Source organism: Prionailurus viverrinus, chromosome C1 (assembly GCF_022837055.1).
Source record: "Prionailurus viverrinus isolate Anna chromosome C1, UM_Priviv_1.0, whole genome shotgun sequence".
Classification (NCBI taxonomy): Eukaryota; Metazoa; Chordata; class Mammalia; order Carnivora; family Felidae; genus Prionailurus; species Prionailurus viverrinus.
In genome coordinates this window covers 178,699,819-178,714,801 of record NC_062568.1, presented here as the reverse complement: position 1 = coordinate 178,714,801, position 14,983 = coordinate 178,699,819, and the positions used below count along the sequence as shown (strand labels likewise).

At 52.2% G+C, this 14,983-nt stretch overlaps 3 protein-coding genes across 9 annotated transcripts; 2 read left to right on the top strand and 1 right to left on the bottom strand.

Moving 5' to 3' along the window:
* Positions 1–1,169: 1,169 nt before the first annotated feature.
* On the top strand, positions 1,170–2,735 carry HPDL (4-hydroxyphenylpyruvate dioxygenase like). Its single transcript, XM_047872188.1, has one exon. The coding sequence runs from the start codon at positions 1,405–1,407 to the stop codon at positions 2,521–2,523; it is 1,119 nt and encodes a 372-aa protein (XP_047728144.1). The 5' UTR covers positions 1,170–1,404; the 3' UTR covers positions 2,524–2,735.
* A 571-nt stretch (positions 2,736–3,306) lies between these two features.
* MUTYH (mutY DNA glycosylase) lies at positions 3,307–11,343 on the bottom strand. Of its 6 annotated transcripts, none has more exons than XM_047869888.1 (17): positions 11,211–11,325; positions 7,600–7,704; positions 7,364–7,484; positions 6,667–6,848; positions 6,537–6,576; positions 6,341–6,414; positions 6,161–6,202; positions 6,014–6,085; positions 5,825–5,938; positions 5,642–5,739; positions 5,418–5,562; positions 5,274–5,337; positions 4,906–5,097; positions 4,666–4,802; positions 4,429–4,581; positions 4,196–4,237; positions 3,307–3,498 (listed from the first exon to the last, which is right to left on the bottom strand). In XM_047869888.1, the coding sequence occupies exons 2-17, from the start codon at positions 7,612–7,614 to the stop codon at positions 3,367–3,369; spliced, it is 1,623 nt and encodes a 540-aa protein (XP_047725844.1). In that variant the 5' UTR covers positions 7,615–7,704; positions 11,211–11,325; the 3' UTR covers positions 3,307–3,366. The 6 variants fall into 6 exon arrangements, with proteins under 6 accessions (XP_047725844.1, XP_047725839.1, XP_047725840.1 ...); XM_047869883.1 differs by having other exon boundaries at positions 6,667–6,815; XM_047869884.1 differs by lacking the exon at positions 11,211–11,325 and adding an exon at positions 10,131–11,177 and having other exon boundaries at positions 6,667–6,815.
* Positions 11,344–11,409: 66 nt separating this feature from the next.
* Positions 11,410–14,862, top strand: TOE1 (target of EGR1, exonuclease). Of its 2 annotated transcripts, XM_047869889.1 has the most exons (8): positions 11,410–11,535; positions 12,189–12,331; positions 12,423–12,463; positions 12,596–12,692; positions 12,820–12,978; positions 13,233–13,492; positions 13,694–13,853; positions 13,943–14,862. In XM_047869889.1, exons 1-8 carry the CDS (start codon positions 11,484–11,486, stop codon positions 14,561–14,563), a joined length of 1,533 nt encoding a protein of 510 aa, XP_047725845.1. In that variant the 5' UTR covers positions 11,410–11,483; the 3' UTR covers positions 14,564–14,862. The 2 variants fall into 2 exon arrangements, with proteins under 2 accessions (XP_047725845.1, XP_047725846.1); XM_047869890.1 differs by lacking the exon at positions 12,820–12,978.
* Positions 14,863–14,983: the final 121 nt, after the last annotated feature.

Below are 14,983 nucleotides of genomic sequence, written 5' to 3'. Positions count from 1 at the left end.
TTGACTTTTTCTTTTCTTTTCTTTTCTTTTCTCTCTTCATATTTTAGGTTCTACATCCAATGTGGGGCTTGAACTCACGACCCCAAGATCAAGAGCCACATGCTATACTGACTGAGCCAGCCAGGTGCCCCTCCTCACTGACCTTTTGCTTATCTTTACCCTTCTTGGCGTGCCCTTCCCAAACCCTCCAAGAGCCACTAGCTCAATTCAGGGTCTCACACAATTCTCACACAATTCTCACAAATCTCACACAATTCTGGGTCTTAAGGCCAGAAACACTCACAGAAAACTTCTCTGGCCCAGTACCCAGTCAGGAAGGTGCAAAGAGCAAGGAGGGCTTGAGTTCTAGTCCAAATAGGGTCAGGACCTGGAGAAAGGACGCCAGTGCAGCTGTTTCTTTCAGATCCTGAGCCACCAGATTTTTCTCCAAATCTTTCTTGCAACAGGGGATAAAAGATTGTTGAAAGAGAAGTGGGGCTGAAGAGATAGGTGCAGTTGAGAAATTATCAGAGAGAAAGAAGAGAGTTTTGTAGGAGCTATATAAATGACCTATCTTTGTACAACATGTTTCTCTGGACCAATTTGGGGAAGGTAAGAAAATCTGTAACTTAAAACATTTAATATATTTTTTTAATGTTTTAAAGGAACATCAAGACTTAAAGGCAAAGTTCTCTAGGACTCTTTTTTTTTTTTTAATGTGAGGCTTGAATTCATAACCCTGAGATCAGGACCTGGATGCTTAGCCGACTGAGCCACCCAGGTGCCCCCTCTAGAATTTTTAAGGTAAAACTGGTAGAAATGACACTAGTAAGAAATTCAGGGCTTCGGGAGGGGGTGGGGGGTGGTAGGGAGACGGGGAAGGATTCTGGCTTCTCCCCCAGCTAGGGCTTGTTCCCTTTGCTCTGGGTTTAAAGGATGAGAGAGCCCAGCGTCCAGCACCGAATGAAGGCAGCTATTGTGATCTCCGGGGGCGGAGAAGGGAGGCTCAGTGCCAAAGGGTGTGGCCCAGCCAGAGGCTCTGGGAAAGAGCAGCCTTGCGTCCCTACAGTACCCTCGGCGACTGCGTCTGGGCGGGAGGGGAAAAGTCTGCAGAGTCCCGGGCTCCGCCCCCTCCCTCCTGCTCCGCCCTAGCTCTGGCTACACGTGGTTTTCACCAAGCGCAGCGCAGACCGGGTGGTCGCAAGGCAGACCCGGATTGCAGAGGGCGTGGCAGGGAGAACCGCAAGCCTCTAAGGGGGTCTGGTCTGTGACTTATCCCCGGAAAAGAGCGAGGAACGCGCTCTGCGGGAAAAACTGGACTCCACAGGCTTCCGACGACAAGCCTGGGACGGAGAGTCCGGGAGTTCTCAAGGACAGGTGAACGGCCCCAGGAGAAGGACAGGCAGGGTCACCATCTGGACCGCCATGGCCGCGTCCGCCCGTCGTCTGTGCCACATCGCTTTCCACGTGCCCGCGGGGCAGCCCCTTGCCCAAGATCTGCAGCTTCTCTTCGGGTTCCAGCCCCTGGCGGTGCGGGAAGCAGACGGCTGGCGGCAGTTGGCCCTGCGCAGCGGCGACGCGGTCTTTTTGGTGAACGAGGGCGCTGGGCCCCAGGAGCCCCTGTACGGCCTGGACCCACGTCATGCTGTGCCCAGCGCCACCAACCTGTGTTTCGACGTGGTGGATACGGGCGCTGCCGCCCGGGCGTTGGTTGCGCGGGGCTGCAGCGTGCCGATTCCCCCTGTTAGCGTGCGGGATTCTCAGGGCACAGCCACCTATGCGGTGGTCAGATCACCTGTGGGCAACCTTAGCCTGACTCTGCTGGAGCGCGCCGGCTTCGGAGGGCCTTTCCTGCCGGGCTTCAGGCCTGTGCCCTGTGCAACCCGCCCAGGCTGGGTCAGCCACGTGGACCACCTGACCCTGGCCTGCACCTGTGGCAGCTCCCCCACATTGATGCGCTGGTTCCACGACTGCCTAGACTTTCGCCACCTGCCACTGAGCCCAGATGAGGATCCGGAGCTGGGCTTCGAGGTGACAGCAGGATCTGGGCCAGGGGGACTGAAGCTCACCGCCCTGCAGACCACGCCAGGCAGCGCTGCCCCCACCCTTGTACTGGCTGAGTCCCTGCCAGGGGCTGCCAGTGGACAGGACCAGGTGGAGCAGTTCCTGGCCCGGCACAGGGGACCAGGACTGCAGCACGTGGGGCTGTACACGCCGAACATAATAGAAGCCACTGAACGGGTAGCAGTGGCGGGGGGCCAGCTCCTGGCTCCTCCTGAGGCATACTACCAGCAGCCGGGCAAGGAAAGGCAAATCCTAGCTGCTGGGCATGAGCCTAGCCGGCTAGCCCGACAGGGGATCCTGCTAGATGGCGATGAAGGCAAGTTTCTGCTTCAAGTCTTCACCAAGTCTCTCTTTCCAGAGGACACCTTCTTCCTGGAGCTGATTCAGAGGCAGGGGGCGACAGGCTTTGGCCAGGGCAACATCCGGGCCCTGTGGCAGTCGGTGCAGGAGGAGCAAGCCTCCAGGAACCAAGAAACCTGAGAAGGGTTGGGGCTGGGTTCACCCTCCTGTCCTGGAGCACAGAGCCTGTTGCAACGGAGAAACACCCTTGGAGGCTTGGAGTGGAGAGGGCTTTGTCCCCAGGGCCATACCTGCCAGAACTTGAATCTCTCACTGGGGTGCCAAAGAGGTGGGATTTTATTTTTTCTTTTAAACTATGAAATGTTCTTACATAGTCTATAACTAATATATATGCAAGATATAAAGAATAAAGGAATTACATAATTAGGAAATAGAATATATCAATACTTTTGAACCTTCCTTGTGACCTCTGATCCCATTTCCCTTCACCCCACCCCTAATTTTATGATTATTAACTCCCTGATTTTCTATATTGTTTCACTACATATGAAACAATACAGATATAAATTTAGTATTTGAGGTAGGAATTTATGACAGAACAAATCCTCCCCTGTGTTTCCCTTCTCCCCAGGGAGCAGCCTCTGCAGGTGGGGTTGGGTCAGGGCTGAGCCCAACCACCTGCTCTAAGACAATACCACTACTCCAGTCAGAGCTGACCAAAGATCTGGACCAAGGGTGTTGGGTGTCAGCCACTGGCAGGGGCCCCCTAAAGCTGCCTTCTCCTTCTCTCTTGGAGGTTAGGGGAGGACAGATCACTCTGGACAGAATGCCCACTTCCACTGCCCAGGGCTGGCTGGGAGCTTGGCCAGAAGTCAGCACCAAGCAGGACTTTACCACTTTCTGGGATCCTCAGAGGGAAAGAATGAGAGGACTAGGAGGAGGGCAGGAAGTCTCCAAAATGACTACAAAAATAAGCACTTTATTAAACAACAGGATTCTCAAGAAGTAGGGGCTCCAGCGGTGTCACTGTGCCATACTGTTGAGGCTGGATACATCAGTGGGGTGGTGGGGACGAAAGAAACTATCCAGGACTTGCTGGCCTGGGCTGGGCTTTCTCTGCGTGGATGGAGCAGACACCTGGGATCTTTTGGAACCCTGTGCAGAAGCCAAAAGAAGGAGGTACTAAGGGGGCAACAGAGTCCTCTCCTTCCACTCCTCTCCCCATTGCAGTGATAGAGCTCAGATTCTAGCCTGAATGTTGTAAAGCTTCCAACCTCTTCTATCAACTCTATATGGCAGCCCAAGGTAGTCTTCCTAAGATACAAACCTCACTCCTCTCCACCAAAAATGCCTTAGTGGCCTGGTGATCATGGCCCTGACTGGCCTGCACAGACCCTGCTATGCTTACAGCTCCTTGAGCACTGCAGACTGCATTGTGGCACCTTTGCTCATGCTACTCTTGAGCTTGGAAAGAACATTCTTACTGCTGATTCCCCTCCCAGACCTGGAGAAAATGATTCATTTCTTGAACCCAGATTACCAGCTGCATCTTCTAAGCAGCCTTTCCTGATCCTTGCCTCCCAGATAGAACTGAAAGCTCTCCACCTTATAAACCACAAAACTTGGTACAAGCATTTCACATACCTGTGACCCTGTTGTTAACATCATTTGTTCTTATTCCCTTTCCACCCTGGACCCTAGACTGTAAGGTTTCAAGATAAGAACTGTTCCTCTCCCTATGGTGAAGCCTGGTATGGATAATGTTCATCCAAACATGTGTCATTTAACTCAACTGAAAACCTGTGGATTCGGGCCCGGGGAGAGATGCCTGGGTGAGGGCCAAGAGACTCACCTTGCAGGTCCCCGGCCGTTGGCCCTCGTACACACGGAACACCTAGCCAAGGACAGAGGGGGAGAGTGCAGGACTGGCATCTTTTCCCAGAAGAGCCAGACCCCTTTGTTCTCTCAACTTCATGCCCTAGTACATCTGTTTAAGATATGGTTTTTTCCTTTTACATAGTAATAGGTTCACATAGAACATATAGGAAGCACAAAAAGGTACAACGAAGACAACACAGGTAGTGCCTTTTTCATGGCGGTGGAAACAGCTGCAGCGTGAAACTCCTCCCGGGTCAGCCAGCGAGCTCCAGGTGGTGTGATGGTCACTGGGATCTGCCCTTCCAGGGCCAAACCATATACTTGATATGTCAGCTTGATGTGAGAGAAGGTGTGGACCACCTGAAGGGAGGGTCAAGGGACTGAAACAGGCCTGTGGATATGTCCACAAAGCCATCACTCCTGCTCCTTCCACTGGTCACTCACCTGCCCAAGGTGCTGGAGGTGGGTGGCTGGGAGGGGCCCAGCCCAACTCTGCAGTTCCCGCAGCAGGGCCTCACGCTGACATTGCCCTGAGGGCTCTACAGTCACAGATGGGAACTCCCACAGTCCTGCCAGCAGACCTGAGAGGAAGGACAGCCAGGTGTGTTTGGGCCTTAGCTGCTGACTCCTCCATTTCTTCCGTGTTGCTCATGCCACTGCCCTCCACTCCGAGGATCCAGGTACCTGACTTAGGCCTCTGCACCAGCAGAATTCGAGCACCCCCAAGGGCCCTGGGCTGCTCCAGAACACAGGTGGCAGAGCACTCCTCCCTGGGGGGCCTCCGGCTGGCCTTTCTGGGAAAGTTGGCCACTCCCAGGGTCTGGTCCCAGGGCTCTGTGGGAGGCGCACACAGCTGGCACTGTCCAGCGCTGGGAGCTGGGAAGAGAGATCCCAAAGCCCCACTCAGGCTTAGGTGAACTTAGATGCCAACCCCAGAGAACCAGCCGTGGCCCAGTTCTGCAGAATCTTATTCAAGTTGTAGGATTAACTAGAATGATGCTTCCACAAGCAGCTCCATGACAGTGCAGTGAAGGGCTGGGGCTGGTACTTACCACACTCCTCCACATCAGGACTGCCTGGCAGGCTCTGTGAGGCTACGAGCTGTTCCCGCTCCACCTAAGAGGCATAAGGCAAGGTGTCATAGGGAAGGGGTCACCCTCTAGGACCCCTGCCTGCCCCTTCCCCAGATGGCTCACCCTCTGGTGTGCCCGGCACATGCTCTGCACAGGGCACTGGCTGCAGCGTGGGTGCTGTGGGGTGCATACTGTGGCCCCCAGCTCCATGGCTGCTTGGTTAAAGTCCCCTGGCCGGGCTGGGTCTACCAGCTGCTGGGCTAAGCTCCTACAAGGAAACATTGCTGTAAGCCAAAGACACTTTGGAGACACCCTTCCCAGTCTCCCCTATTACCCCAATATCCTACCAGAGCTGCTGGGAGACAAAGGTGCTTCCGGAATCAGCACCAATGGCTCGGACACGGCACAGCACCCGTACTACATTCCCATCTACCACACCAGTTGCCTGGCACAGAGGAATCCAGAAGTCAGCCTGGTCTAGGAGGAAGGTGGGTGGGCACACACAAAGTAGGGGTGGGCTATGGACTCACCTGACCAAAGGCAATGGAGGCAATAGCTCCAGCTGTGTACCGCCCCACGCCAGGCAGAAGCTTCTGCAGAGTCTCTGCTGTATGTGGCACATGGCCCCCTAGCTCTTCTACCACCTGATTGGGGTGGGAAGGCTCAAGGTTATGAGCTACCTGAGGCCCTGGGGCTCACCCTCCCTGTCTCCCCCTTACCTTCTGGGCTCCCTCCTGCAGCCGCCGGCCTCGAGAATAGTAGCCCAGGCCAGCCCAGAGCTGGTTCACCTCCTGTGGGTAGAGTCAGAGAGATCAGTGGTCAGTCCTCAGTTGTCCCCATTCCCCCTACCTTAGGGTGGCACTCACCTCCAGGGATGCACTGGCCAGGTCCTGCAGCGTTGGCCACTTCTAGAGCCCGAAGGTGATCAAAAGGAAGTAAGGTCAAGGGTGAGAGAGGTGAAGGAAGCCTTCTTTACCCCCACCCCAAAGGCTAGGCTTTCTCTGGGGTCTGGCTCAATGACCCTCCCCTTCTTTCCCTGAAGTCACCTGCATCCATCGGGTATAATAGTTGATCACCGTGGCAACCTGGGTCTGCTGCAGCATGACCTCTGAGACCCACACTGGGGGAGAGGGGTTGGCATGAGGGCACTGCTGAGCTGCCCTGCTCCCAGCCCACAGCCCCTACACCCCAGACCAGTGGGCATCCAGGCAAAGCAGCCCTGTTCTCAGGAGATGCACTCACCAGCATACGCCCGCCTGTCAGGGTCCACCTCACCCTCTGCCTGCCAATGCAATCCCAGACAAGGAGTTAGTGTGGAGGGGGCCTGGCACTAACCCCCCACCCCACTGTCCCTGCCCCCTAGCCTGCTTACCCGCCTTCTCCAGGGCAGGTCCCGTTTCTCTCGGTCGTACCAGCTCAGAAGGTTCTCCCGAAAGACTGTGACCTCAGCTGTGTCTCTGAATAGATGGTATGGGGAGACAGAGGCCCGTAATACCACCTCCTTCTGCCGCCTGGCCAAGCCTGCTGGGGCCTCAGGAAACTTAGGCATAGTTCCTGCACGGACAGTGCACCAGGTACCCAGGGCACTGTAGTCTGGCTGCTCCACCTTAGTGCTTCCCCCAAACCCTTGCTTAAGCTTTGAACCTGGAGTCAAACCAAAGCTGTGTATGTAACCTTAACCAAATTTCTAGCCTTAACTTTCCCAGGGTGGTAGTGCTGGCTCCTTTGTCTCTGGGTCACGATGAAAATCCAACAGTTTCAGCCAAGCATAATGTGTACCTGTTCGGGACTTTCCCATTTAGAAAACACTTTCAGGCTCATAAACTCATCTGATCTCACAAAAGCCACAGGAGGAAGGAAATACACAAGCTACCACTCCATGTCACTGGTAAGAAAGCAGCCACTCAGAGAAATCATCCCAAAGTTACACAGCAAAGTCAGAATTAGATCGTAATTAGTCCCTTGAAGCCTTGATGCACAACCACGCTGTCTTCCCAGCCTGAATCGACCTTTCTTTCATGGCCAACAAAACCAACCCCTTCACCTTTGACTCAGACCAAGCTCCTCACCATCAGGGGTAGAAGGCTTGACCTGGCTGCTGCTAAGGACCTGCTTCTCCCTTCCCTCATGGCCAGACGCCTGCTTCTGGCGACAACTCCTCACAGCGGTTCGTGGCTTCTTCATGATGGCCTAGAAGAGAAAGGCCCAAAGTAGTCTGTCAGAATGAGGTTGAATCTTGGGGCCCCTCAGTGAGTATAGCCACTTTCTCTACAGCACTTATTATAGAGTGTCTAGCTTTTCTTACTCTCCAGATGCTCATGGGGTTGCTCTTGGCTGGCTGTGGCACTGAGGTATGACCAGTAGGGCTGTTTCTGCAAGTGACTTCAGAGGGACCAACATTAGCATAGTCCTGGAGACACACACAAAAGAAGAGGCTGGGCTGGGGGCTGTACAGGAGCACCTGTATGTGTGTCCCTGATGTTTACTGTGATTGCGTGTGTGGACAGGGCTTCTTTAGGTATGTCTGAGAGCATGGGGCAGGTAGGAAGTTTATCTGCTCAAAGATGTGGCACATTTACACCGAAACAGGCTTTAGCAGTCATGCAATCCAACCTCCATTCTGCAGAAAGGAGAAACCAAGGATCAGAGATGTTAAGATATTTTTTTAGGGTGCCTGGGTGGCTCAGTCAGTTGCACGTCTGACTTTGGCTCAGGTCATGATCTCGCAGTTGATGAGTTTGAGCCCCACGTCAGACTCTGCTGACAGCCTGGAGCCTGCTTCAGATTCTGTGTCTCCCTCTCTCTCTGCCCTTTCCCTGCTCATGCTCCGTCTCTCTCTCTCTCTCTCTCTCTCTCTCAAAAATAAAAATAAGCATTAAAGATATTAAAAAAATATCTTTTTTTTTAATGTTTGTTTTTATTTTTGAGAGAGAGAGAGAGAGAGAGGCAGAGAGACAGGGAGACACAGAATCCAAAGCAGACTTCAGGCTCTGAGCTGTCAGCACAGAGCCCGATCCAGAGCTCAAACCTACAAATCGCTAGATCATGACCTGAGCCGAAGTTGGATGCTTAACTAAACTAAGCCACCCAGCTGCCCCAGAGATGGTAAAAGATTTGCCTGAGAGCAGATGGCAAGTTGGGGTGGTGGTGGGAGGGGATGAGCTATTTTTTATTCCTAATCTTTTCCTGATCTAGTAAATCATAGCTGGCTGGCCACTAGTAATGAGAAATAGGTCTCAATTTCAATGAGAAATTGATCTTCACTACTCCCTTACTGTTCTTTTGGTGCCCTTTTCTCTATATAGCTAACAGTTAGTGAAGGTTTGCCATATGCCAGACCTTATGCTAAGTGTTTTACCAATTTCTCGCACAATCTCCAGATGACTCCATTAGGTACTTTCTAGTATTACCTCCATTTTACTGATGAGGAAACTGAGGCTTATAGAGATTAGGCAACTTGTCCACCCAAACCCTAAAGGTCTGCTTCCAGAGACTGCACTCTTGTGCTGTGCTATACTGCAGTCCCTGAAGCTTCAAACTCTCTCCTTAAAACTTAACTTCATCACCTCATTTTCATCAAAAGAGCTTGCTTGCTCTCTCAGAGAAAAAAAAAAAAAAGAATGTACAGATTTGCTACACTCTACACTTATCTGCATTCTCCTTTTCCTTCCTCCCATTAAAGAATGGTCTCTCCTAAACTGTCTAAGCTCAGGGCCCTGCTCCTCAATCCCTTTTACAACACCCACTCTCCCCTTCATAGCCAAACTTCCTTCACCAAACTCACTAGCTCCATAATTCATTCTACAATCCATTCTCCAAAGAGTAAAGCAATCTTATAAGACATGATCGTGTCACTTTCTTACTTAAAACTTTCAATGGCTTCCCACTAATTCACTGAATAAATATTTATGTAGTCCCTACTTTGTGCCGAGCAGTTTTAAGTATTTGGAATACTTCGGAAATAAAACACCAAAGGTTCCTGTTTTTATGGAACTTGTATTCTAATGGAGAGCAAAAAATAAATAATGCACATAAGTAAATTATATAGGCTGTCAGGTGGTAAATACTAGGATAAACAGAAAAAAAATATGTGAAGGGAAATAGGAGTGGTGGTGGTGGAATGTTGCGATTTTAAAGCACATGGATGGGGGCGCCTGGGTGGCACAGTCGGTTAAGAGTCTGACTTCAGCCAGGTCACGATCTTGCGGTTCGTGAGTTCGACCCCGGCGTCGGGCTCTGGGCTGATGGCTCAGAGCCTGGAGCCTGTTTCCAGTTCTGTGTCTCCCTCTCTCTCTGCCCCTCCCCCGTTCATGCTCTGTCCCAAAAATAAATAAACGTTGAAAAAAAAATTTTTTTAAGCACATGGATGGTCAAGGTGGGCCTTATTAAAGTGGTATTTGAGGGGCGCCTGGGTGGCGCAGTCGGTTAAGCGTCCGACTTCAACCAGGTCACGATCTCGCAGTCCGTGAGTTCGAGCCCCGCGTCAGGCTCTGGGCTGATGGCTCGGAGCCTGGAGCCTGTTTCCCATTCTGTGTCTCCCTCTCTCTCTGCCCCTCCCCCGTTCATGCTGTCTCTCTCTGTCCCAAAAATAAATAAACGTTGAAAAAAAAAATTTAAAGTGGTATTTGACCAATGATTTATGGCAGTTAAAGGAGTTAGCCATGTTCTAGCCACGGGAAAGTCATACTAAAAAAGAGCTAGTGGAATAGCCCTAAGGAAGGTGCCTGTTTGCAGAATAATAAGGAAGCCAGTGTGGTTAGAATAGACTGAGGAAGGATAAGTAGTAGATGAGGTCAAAGAGGTAAAGAAGGTGGGGGGCATAGAATCACTAAGTACCTTGTAAGCCACTGGAGCACTTTGTCACACTCATTGCTCTGAAAAGCCAATCCTCTTAAAATAGTTCTGTAAGCTCCAAAGATCCCCACCTTCCTCATCCCCTCACTCACTTTGCTCCAGCCATTTGTTTGCCTAAATAGTTGCTTCAATCATCCAGGTGTCTGTCCACCTTGACACCTCACCTAATCCTTCCCCTCTGCTTGGACAGCTCTTACCCTGTGCTTCATCCAACAGTTATTCATTCTTTCAGGTCTTGACTTAAATGTCCAAATCAGCCCCCAGTATTATCCTCTTGTGTAATTCTCCATTTTTCCTCTTACACTAATTGTAATTTTACATTTGTGTTTGTTTGATGACTGTCTGCTTCCCCCACTTGACTATAAAACTCCATGAGCAAGTACTGAGTCTCTTGTTGACTATTGAGTCCCCAGAGCTTAGCACAGTGCTAAGTAAGCTGTATACGATAAACAACAGGATGGGAGAAACCCAAACAATTCTGAATAATGATGAAAAAGACTCAGTAGAGAGAGAAAAGTTGAAGATGAGCTAGAAATAGTGATTAACTAACGAAAGGGTTGACTCCTTGTGGGTCCAGAGATGGGAACGGGAGCCTTTGAGAAAGAACAGGTCTCTCGCGGTATCAGGAGTCAAGTCCAATCACCCTCTAGGTCAAATATACCTCCTAAGCGCTTACAAGTTGTCTCTTCCTTGCCGTCCCTACTGCCGGAGCCTTAACTCAAGTCCTTATTATCACTTCCGTATATTATTTCAAAGGCTTCCTACCCAGTCGGCGGCTCTAATCCCTCTGGCAGCCTCGTCTCGCGTCCCCCTCTCCGTCTTTTCACTTCCTGGACATGAAGCTCCCATTCCTCCCTGGTAACTTGCCTATTCCCAAAATATCCTTTCCCCCACACTCCCGTCTCCGCATTACTCCTATGCGTGCTTTAGGCTGCACCGGGGTAGCACCACCTCCTCTGGGGAGCCCGGACCCTACCCCCAACCCTGGGCCGAGCGGACGAAGACAGCGTAAAGCTACCGCCCACGTTCCCGCAAGGTGCATGCGGGGAAGGAATTACCTACCTCCCGCGCAGTCTCCAAGGCCCGGCGTCCGACGCACGCCAGAGGGCGTGGCTCCAATCCACGCTGTGCCAGCCAAAGAGGTCCGAGCGCGCGCTGGGACACCACCTCCGCGCCAGACCCGTGGTGTGAACGGAAGTCAGACCCGTCTGCGACTCGGGGGGGTGGTGGGGGGCGAGGCCCCGCCCCTATCCCTACAGCAGAAGCCGCGCGGAGAAACGAAGCGGAAGCCCCGCGCACCCCCACACACCACTCAGGCGAGGGCCCCTCCGTGTCATGGCTGCCGACAGTGACGATGGCGCAGTCTCAGCCCCAGCGGCCTCTGATGGTGAGTGGCTTCCCAGGGCTTCCTCCTTAAAACTGTGCGCTCCGGGAAGGGGAAGGCCTCGGGCTTACGGCTCTAGAAACTGACTTCCAACGTTCAACTAGCTCACCTCTGAACCAGCCACGAGGAGACTACAAGTCCCGGTGTGCACCGCAGCTCGGCTGCAAAAGCCTTGCGTGTTGGGAGCTTAGACGGGGACCGTGGGGGCATGTCGGGAGATGTAGTCTAAGGCTCATGGTTAAGTGTAGCGGATTGGGAGTCGTGGTCCAAAGAAGTGGGACGTGTTGGGGGCTTGGGTGTGAGGAATTATGTATGAGGCTCTGGGACATAGTGGCTACCATCGCTTTTGGCTACTGGGGCACAGATCGGACTGGGCCACAGTCCGACCTTCCTCTTCTGCGGATTGTGATGCTGAAGGGAGAAGTTATTTTCCCAAAAGCTCACATAAACCACTGGAAGACGCAGGCTTTCTCTCCCCAAATTCAGGGTACTGCTCATTTCAAGGCCTGTGTGCAGAGCATGTATGGTACAATTCCATTTCTTGCCTTAATGGAAACTGCCCCCCAACATTCCGCCCCCAGCCATGGCCTGCCTTGGTATTGGTTTCCCTGGACCCCTGCCTGAGCATTAACATCCATTGCTCTCCTTACCCTCAGGTGGTGTCTGCAAAACCACAAAATCTGGGGAGGAGCTAGTAGTCCAGGTTCCTGTGGTGGATGTGCAGAGTGACAACTTCAAGGAGATGTGGCCATCCCTCCTGCTGGCCATAAAGACAGCTAGCTTCGTGGCTGTGGACACGGTGAGGGTTGGGGAATGGGGAGGACAGGTAGTTTTGAAAGGGCTGGTTGGTGCTGGGAACCTAACACAACTCTCCCTTTACCCACTCATAGGAACTGAGTGGGCTTGGGGACAGGAAGAGTTTGCTGAACCAGTAAGTATAAGCCCTGATCTTAGTGTCAGCCTTGGCAGGAGGGGAAGACCTCATCCTGGAGTAGAATTCACAGTCCTGGGTGGTTTGAGGGCTACCTCCCAGCCACAGCCACCCCCTAAACCCAACCCCAAGGTGCATCGAGGAACGTTACAAGTCCGTGTGTCATGCTGCCAGGACCCGTTCTATTCTCTCCCTGGGCCTCGCCTGCTTCAAGCAGCAGCCAGATAAGGTATGGGCTGATCTCACATCTATCCCTGGTCTTTGGCTGGCAGGGAGGAGGGTTGAGATCCTGGAGAACATCAAGTGTGAGGTGTTTTTATCCCAAAACCTGATATAGCAGATCCTTTCTCTCCCAGGGTGAACACTCATACCTGGCTCAGGTGTTCAATCTGACCCTGCTATGCATGGAAGAGTATGTGATAGAACCAAAGTCTGTGCAATTCTTGGTACAGCATGGCTTCAACTTCAACCGGCAGTATGCTCAGGGTATCCCTTACCACAAGGGTAATGACAAGGTAGGTCTCCAGCCTTGAGACTGCCCCTTCTGTGGCTTCATTTCTTCCTAACCTAGGCTGGGTACGTAGGGAGGATCTGCTCAGTATGGGAAATCACTAGAGACAGGACTGGGGAAACAAGCCTGATACATAGAATAGCATTGGGTAAGGCAGGGAGGTAGAGCTTTCCAGGTAGGGGAGCCAGGGAGAAGTGTCCTGCAAAAGAGGCTCCCTAGGGGACTGTTTTTCCTGATGACCTCTTTCTTTCTACCCAGGGTGATGAGAGTCAGAGCCAGTCAGTGAGGACACTCTTCCTGGAGCTAATCCGGGCCCGCCGGCCCCTGGTACTACACAATGGTCTCATAGACTTGGTGTTTTTGTACCAGAACTTCTATGCACACCTTCCCGAGAGCTTGGGAACCTTCACTGCGGACCTGTGTGAAATGTTCCCAGCCGGCATTTATGACACCAAGTATGCTGCTGAGTTTCATGCCCGCTTCGTGGCCTCCTACCTAGAATACGTTTTCCGGAAATGGTGAGGAACTGGTTGAGGTTTAGGGATGGGGCCTGGTATAAGCCTGACTGTTTCATTTACATAAGGTATTTATTGAGTGCCTACCATGTGCCAGGCACTATTTTAGGTGCTGAGGATTCAGCAGTGAGCAAAACAGACAAAAAACCCTGTTCCTATGGAATTTATACACTAGTGGACCAATACCCTCTTGCGCTGTTGCAGTGAGCGGGAAAATGGGAAGCAGAGGGCAGCCGGCAGCCCACACCTTACCCTGGAGTTCTGCAGCTATCCTACTAGCATGAGGGCCCATATTGACTACCGCTGCTGCATGCCCCCTACAACCCACCGTCCTCATTCCACCAGCATCTGTGACAATTTTTCGGTAAGAGCACCCACCCATTTCCTGGGGGGGGAGGGGGGTCGGAGTTCTGATGCCTGGAATCCCTGTCTAAGCCTCTTTCCTACCTCTAGGCCTATGGCTGGTGCCCCTTGGGACCGCAGTGTCCTCGGTCCCATGATATTGACCTTATCATTGACACTGATGAGGCTGTGGTGGAGGACAAGCGGCGACGGCGGCGACGTAGGGAAAAACGGCGGAGGGCTTTGTTGGGCCTGCCTGGGAAACAGACCTCTGAGGAAAATGAGGATGGCCCTCCCATGAAGCAGGTCTGTGGGGATGGCCTCAAGGCTGAGGAAATTGAGCAGGAAGTGGCTGAAGATGAGACTAGGAGCCAGCCTGGCTTGGAGAAAGGTTGCAAAAATGACTTGGAGATGGGGCTCAAAGCAACAAGGCTGGAAACAGCTGATGTGGCTACCTCAGAAGTGCCAGGAGGTCAAGCCAATCCTCACCCAGTGGCTGGGGATGGGTTGCATCGAGCTGGTTTTGATGCCTTTATGACAGGTTTTGTAATGGCCTATGTGGGAGTGAGCCAAGGACCCCAGATCTGTAGCTCTGGACCCTGGCTACCTGAATGCCACAACAAGGTATATCTGAGTGGCAAGGCTGTACCCCTCACAGTGGCTAAGAGCCAGTTCTCCCGTTCCTCCAAAGCCCACAACCAGAAGATGAAGCTGGCTTGGGGCAGCAGCTGACAAAACTTCTGCCTAGCACTCAGGGCCCAGGACGAGAACTGAGAGTGGAATACAAGTGTCTGGGTCCCTCTAGCTTGTGAATGACAGAGTTGGGGGGGTCAGGGGGTGGGGTCCTGGCAGAGATACTACTGCATCTGTCTTGGACCTTCTCCTTTACCCCAGAGGATGAGGAACAAGGGTACACATAAGAAGGCTGACTAGCACCTGTAACACCAACTTTATTTATTTTTAAATCTGAAAGTGTCTTGGGAAAAAGTATTACCAAAAAATCAACAGAAACAAGTTATGAAAATATTTGACCAGCTTCATCTTTGGTTATTTCTTATTGCGGCTCTGTAAGGACAGACTGCTCCCATAGCTCCAGCCATAGCAGGAAGGGAAGAAAATCAGTCCGTATATAAACCATTTAACCAGTTGGGT